This window comes from Sander lucioperca, chromosome 2, assembly GCF_008315115.2.
Source record: "Sander lucioperca isolate FBNREF2018 chromosome 2, SLUC_FBN_1.2, whole genome shotgun sequence".
NCBI classification, from domain to species: domain Eukaryota; kingdom Metazoa; phylum Chordata; class Actinopteri; order Perciformes; family Percidae; genus Sander; species Sander lucioperca.
Window position 1 is genome coordinate 44,946,449 of NC_050174.1, and position 6,968 is coordinate 44,953,416.

At 42.2% G+C, this 6,968-nt stretch overlaps 1 protein-coding gene across 1 annotated transcript in view; it reads right to left on the minus strand.

The window, feature by feature from the left end:
* Positions 1–322: 322 nt before the first annotated feature.
* Positions 323–6,968, minus strand: part of snx6 (sorting nexin 6) — a 13,596-nt gene continuing 6,950 nt past the window's right edge. The window contains exon 7 of the mRNA XM_036008461.1: positions 323–689. Within this exon, the coding sequence (XP_035864354.1) occupies positions 323–689 (367 nt within the window). The remainder of the gene's footprint in view (positions 690–6,968) is intronic.

The window sequence follows — 6,968 nt, forward strand, 5'->3', positions numbered from 1 at the left end:
GGATATCACTTTAAGACACACCGCTACGTGGCCCATGTCCAAGCATAAAAGGCCCAGGTATGCATGGGTTCACTAATTAACATTGATTGGTATACTATCCAAGGGACCTTGACCTGGAGAGATAGCCTCTTTACTCAGAGAACCAAGGTTACCTTGTAAACAATTGTATCTCTCCACACAGTTACATATTCCATTTGTATGGGTACATTTTAAGAAAGTAAGGAATCCAGTGTCAAGAGGGAGCCATTTCAGATCAGGAGGGATGCTGAAGTGCTTCAAGGACCGCGTCCACAACCCAAAGACGAACAAAAGGTCTGGCCTTTCAGACCGCTGGCTCCTGGAAGCCACTAAGAAACCAGGAAACCAGGGAACAGTCATGCTTATTCAGTGTGGAAGCACCAACGCACACTGCTTGACCACTGCCAACATTCTGTGGAGGGCATAGTGACTTTCCTGCCTCCAGCTGGGTCGGCAGGAATGATAGGATGTCCCGTGCTGTCGCTGAGTAGGGATCCCCCTGGTGAGCTTTCACCATGTGGCAAAAACTCTCCCAATGACTTGTCTTTACGAGTAGGCCACCCTCATTTTTGGAAGGGGCCTTGGCTTCTTGCATTGTCCTCACCAGCGGCTCTGTAAAGCCTAAAGCCAGGAGGCTGACCTTGTCATGGGCCAAGCCACCAGCCTGAGCCCTGCTTGGGAGGGGCAGGTTCTGGCTCACCTGAGACACTCCCCCTGCAATCCCCCTTGCTATGTTGGCCGAATTTTCTCTGTTTTGCCATGTGCCTCTTTCGGGGCACACTTTCTTCCTCCACCACTTCTGCCCTATTTACAGCAGCACTAGTAGTAATAGCTGGCAGCCAAACTCCACCTTCCTTTCGCTGACTTTCAGCTGCTTTTGCTGCCGCTGGGCTTTGTCCCTGGTTCCAGCCGAAATGATGTTCCCACACAGCCTTCTATCTACTGGCTCAATTTTGAATCATCTCGGCTGAACATGTCCACAGCACTCAGCTAGAGTATATTTGACAGTCTGGATGGTGCTGAATGTGGTGATGTTCATGCTCGTACTTTTCTGGTCAATGATGTTGCCCATTATGTTAAAAGAAGATTCAATTAATGGGCCATGGAATATTGACATTGCAGCTTTCACTGCTTGACACAGGCCTGGATATTTTCCAGTATCGTCGACACAGGCCCACCACCTCACAACATCATCTCCATCTTGGAAGCTAGGCAGGGACTGATCTACATTGTACTGGATAATTTCCTGGTGTGTCAACATCAGGCTGCAGGTGATCCATCATTGCAGTGAGTTTCCTCAGTTCAGACCCAGTTTAAGTGCCCTCTCAGTATTGGGTCCATGGCCGACAAACACTGGAGGGTCTTGCTCTGCAGTGGCAGCTTTTTTTGCAAGTTTCTGGCACACGTGATGTATGCCCGGAGACTTCCTCCAGGAATGGCTTCAGCAGCTGAAACAGATCAGCAAGACTTACTATACTATTGTTATCATACAAACTCTGCAGAGGCTCCTAATCAATCATTAATCATTCTAATTGCAGTACACAATTTAAAGTACTCACAGGGTGTTGTGGATGTGCCACTCTGAATCGATTAGCCTCCTGCATCTCCCTCACAGGCAGCAGTCTGTTGTCCAATTCCATGGTAGCCAGAGTTTTGGGCATTGGGTTCAGGTGTTCAGATTTGACAAAGAAGGCAAGGAAGTTGGCAAAGACTTGAAGCTGATTGTCATGCAGTTTATAAACAAGTGTCTGACTGCCCTATAAAGAAAACAACATTAACATACATTGAAAATGGTGGTTCAATGTACAAAAACGCACACAAGAAATGCATACCAATTTTAACTCAGGACTCCCGAAAGTTAAATACAAGGATTCACTTAGATCACCTCACTATGAAAAAGCAGAATACCCTGTGGTCAAAGAAAATGTTGTCAGTAATTATTAGACATGGGATCACTATAATTTATTTTCTAGACCCAGGCACCACAGAATCCTGTAACATTTTTATCATCATAATCTAATTCTCATAATTTGTGATATTTTTTCTTATTTTGAAAAACCTGATTCAATTCAATTCAATTAAATTTTATTTATAGTATCAAATCATAACAAGAGTTATCTCAAGACACTTTACAGATAGAGTAGGTCTAGACCACACTATAATATACAAGGACCCAACAATTCTAGTAATTCCTCCAAGAGCAAGCATTTAGTGCGACAGTGGCGAGGAAAAATTCCCTTTTAGGAAGAAACCTTGGACAGACCCATCTCTTGGTAGGTGGTGTCTGAAGGTGCCGGTTGGGGGTGTGATGAATAGTGGCAATAACAGTCACAATGAAAGTTAATGGAACAGTGACTAGAAATAGTAGCTGTAGTAGTTCATGGCAGAGCAGGGCACTGCAGGGCGTTACAGGACGTAGCAGGGCACAGCAGAGCATAGCAGGACGTAGCAGGACGTAGCAGGACACTGCAGGGCACCGCAGAGCGTAGCAGGGTGTAACAGAGCATAGCAGGGCGTGCAGCAGGACCACGGCGACAGCTGCAACCATGATTTTGGTGCAACCCTAATCCAAGGAAATATGCTGGGCGGAAAAAAAAAAACATAAGGACTCCGGGGAATAAGCTCCCCAGAGCTAGGTTAGTAACAAGCATTTCTGGGATGCACACAAATGGAAAGAGAGAGGAGAGAGAACCTCAGTGTGTCAAAGGAAGTCCATCGGCAGTCTAAAACTATAACAGCATAATTAAGAGAGACAGGTTAAGTAGAGGAGCCTGGTCAGGCTAGAACTCTCCCCAACCGGATCGGGCTGTACTGGCCTGCCTCCCTCTACTTTGATTATATTATTGATTATATGGTAAATAAATCTGACAACTATGATGAGAAGCAGGTGGGCCGGGCTAGGCGGACGCTGCAACTCCTCACTCCCTAACTATAAGCTTTATCGAAGAGGAGAGTTTTAAGTTTACTCTTAAATGTGGTGACGGTGCCTGCCCCCCGAACCCAGACTGGGAGCAGGAGAGGAGCCTGATAGCTGAAGGCTCTGGCTCCCATTCTACTTTTAGAGACTCTAGGAACCACAAGTAACTCTGCATTATGGGAGCGCAGTGCTCTAGTGGGACAATAAGGTACTATGAGCTCTTCAAGATATGATGGTGCTTGACCATTTAGAGCTAGGTCAGTAGAAGGATTTTAAATTCAATCCTGGATTTTACAGGAAGCCAATGCAGAGAAGCTAATATGATCTCTTTTCTTAGTTCTTGTCAGAACACGCGCTGCAGCATTCTGGATCACCTGGAGAGTCTTAAGGGTTTTATTTGAGCATCCTGATAATAAGGAATTACAATAGTCCAGCCTGGAAGTAACAAATGCATGAACTAGTTTTTCAGCATCGTTTTGAGACAGGATGTTCCTAATTTTGGCAATGTTTCGAAGGTGAAAAAAGGCTGTTCTTGAGGTTTGTTTTAAGTGGGCATTAAAGGATATATCCTGATCAAAAATAACTCCTAAATTTCTGACAATAGTGCTGGAGGCCAGGGGAATACCATCCAGAGTAGCTATATTTTTGGATAATGAGGTTTGGAGGTGCTTAGGTTTCAGTTTTGTGTGAGTTTAACATAAGAAAATTGTAGGTCAACCATGATTTTATATCTTTGATGCATGCTTGAAGTTTGGCTAACTGACTGGTTTCGTCTGGCTTAATTGATAGGTATAATTGGGTGTCATCCGCGTAACAATGAAAGTTAATTGAGTGTTTCCTAATAATATTGCCTAGAGGAAGCATATATAAGGTGAATAGAATTGGTCCAAGCACTGAGCCTCGTGGAACACCATGGCTAACTTTAGCGTGCCTGGAGGAATCTTCGTTAACATTAACAAATTGAGATCGATCAGATAAATAGGACTTAAACCAGCTTAGTGCGATTCCTTTAATGCCAACTAAGTGTTCCAATCTCTGTAACAGGATGGTATGGTCAATAGTGTTGAATGCAGCACTAAGATCTAGTAAGACAAATACGGAGACAAGTCCTTTGTCTGAAGCAGTTAGAAGGTCATTAGTAATTTTCACCAGTGCCGTCTCTGTGCTATGATGCATTCAATTGCTATGTAGAAAGTCACATAACTAATTAGCGACTACCTTCTCAAGGATCTTGGAGAGAAAGGGGAAATTAGATATAGGTCTATAGTTGGCTAAGACCTCATGATCGATTTTCGGATAATTTTTTTCAGAAGAGGTTTTATCACAGCTACTTTAAATGACTGCGGTACATAACCTGTTAATAAAGACATATTGATCACATCTGGTAATGAAGTGTTAACCACGGGTAACGCTTCTTTAAGTAGCCTCGTTGGGATGGGGTCTAAGAGACCGATAGATGACTTAGATATAATTTTATTATTAAAGAAGCTCACGTCAAGTAGCTCAAGTCGTCACTACTCAGAGCTATAGGAATAGATGGCTCAATAGATCGGTGACTCTCAGTCAGCCTGGCTACAGTGCTGAAAAGAAACCTTGGGTTGTTCTTATTTTCTTCTATTAGTGATGAGTAATAGTCTGATCTGGCATTTCTGAGGGCCTTCCTATAGGTTTTCAGACTGTCTTGCCAATCTAAACGAGATTCTTCCAGTTTGGTGGAACACCATTTACTTTCAAGTTTTCGCGAGGTTTGTTTTAATTTGCGAGTTTGCGAGTTATACCAAGGTGCTAGTTTCCTTTGCTTCATCATCTTTTTGAGAGGAGCAACAGAGTCTAAAGTAGTCCGTAGCGAGGCCATAGCACCGTCTACAAAATTATCAATTTGGGAGGGACTAAAATTAACATAAGAGTCCTCTGTTATATTAAGGAACGGCATTGAATTAAATGCTGTTGGAATATCTTCCTTAAATTTAGCTATAGCACTGTCAGATAGGCATCTAGTGTAGAAGCTTTTATTTAATTTCGTATAGTCGGGTAGTAAGAATTCAAAAGTTATTAGAGAATGGTCTGATAATAAAAGGATTCTGCGGAAATACTATTAAATCTTGAATTTCGATGAAAAACAATATCAGCTTCCCCTGTGTAATTCTACCTCCAGCACAAAAAATATGATTGATGAATTTATTGATACATCTCACAAAAAAGGCTGGATAACTGATAAAGAAAAGGCTTTTCTATTGAGTGACCAGTATTCTATGGTCTACCCAAAATTCATAAACGACTTGATGACCCTCCTTTGTGCCCTATTGTATCTGGTATAGGGAGCCTCACTGAGCCTCTCTCACAATTTGTTGATTTCTTTTTAAGAAAACACGTTCACAGCTTACCATCATACCTTGGGGATACAACTGATGTTTTGAATTTGATTAATGATTGGAATTGTGAAAGCAATGATATTCTTGTGTCTTTGGATGTGCAAAGTCTTTATACATGCATACCCCACCACATAGGCCTACAAGCCATGTCGCATTACCTCGCTAAACGTCCTACTGATGTTCTGCCTCCATCAGAATTTCTTGTAAATATAGTCGAGATCATTCTAATAATCTCTTTAAATATTCTGGCAAATTGTATTTACAACTTCAAGGGACTGCTATGGGGAGTGCTTTTGCACCCTCTTATGCCTGTTTGGTGATGGGCTTATGGGAAGAAAAATACATAGACAATATTGAAAATAACCCCTTTCATTCCAAAATATCACTGTGGCGCAGATATATAGACAATGTTCTTTTAATATGGAAGGGTACACTTAATGAGCTAAATCATTTTTTGACTTATGTAAATTCTTCCACAGATTATTTGTCCTTTACTATGGAATGTAATAATCAGTCCATTGATTTCTTAGATCTTACTGTTTCTAAGGACATAAATAATATTTTACAATCCACCATCTATCGCAAACCCCTTAGTAGGAATACCCTGTTAAGAGCCGACAGCAATCACTCGTCTCATCTAGTCCGCAACATACACAGCCAGTTTTTGCGAGTCAGAAGAAATTGTAGCACCACAAGTGATTTTATGTCAAAAGCAGCCCATTTAGTGCACCGCTTTGAACAACGAGGATATGACAAATCTGGTATTGCAAAAGCATGGGACAGGGCTCTTAGTACAGATCGCGCCTCACTGTTGAAGAAAAAACTTAAGTCACACACAACACCTAGAGTATTTTTTTCGACCGGCTACACTCCAGAAGCAGGAAGAATGAAAAATGTTATTCGCAAGCATTGGCATGTTCTGAAGAGTGACCAGACACTCAAAGACATACGCGCCAATCCGCCTAGGTTTATATTATACATTCGTGACCGATTGGTCCATTCAGATATGTCTAACCCACCTCTGACCACTTGGCTCCCCAACCCACCCTTGGGTTTCTATAAATGTGGTAACTGTGCGCAATTGTTGCGAGGAGTGAGGACTAGTGGACCCAAACGCAGGGAGAGGCAGGCAGGCAGGAGAAAGTTGGCGTAGAGGACTTATTGCAACCAAAAAACACAGCACAGAGGCTGTAAAAACTACCGGAACAGAATAACACGGAAAAACTCAAAAAAACGCAGGGAAGGACATGAACACACGCAGGGTGGCAGGGCACGTACACAAACAGACACAAAGGGATACAAAACGATCTAACAAGAGACAAAGGGAACACAGAGGTTAAATACATGAGGTAATGAACAAATGAGGGACAGGTGATACAGCAGGTGAAACACATCGGGGCGGGGCAGGACAATCAACAAAGGCGGGAAAACACAGAAAGTAAAACTAGACATGACAAGACAGAAAACAGACTATCAAAATAAAACAGGAAACAGAACATAAACAGGGAAATACACAACAAAATATACACCGACCACAATACACAAAACGGGATACACCAACACAACAGGGAACAGAAATATACAGAATAAATATACAAACACAAGAAACATACATAAATCAATAATAGGTAATAGAAATGGAACAAAATACAAAGCAAAAC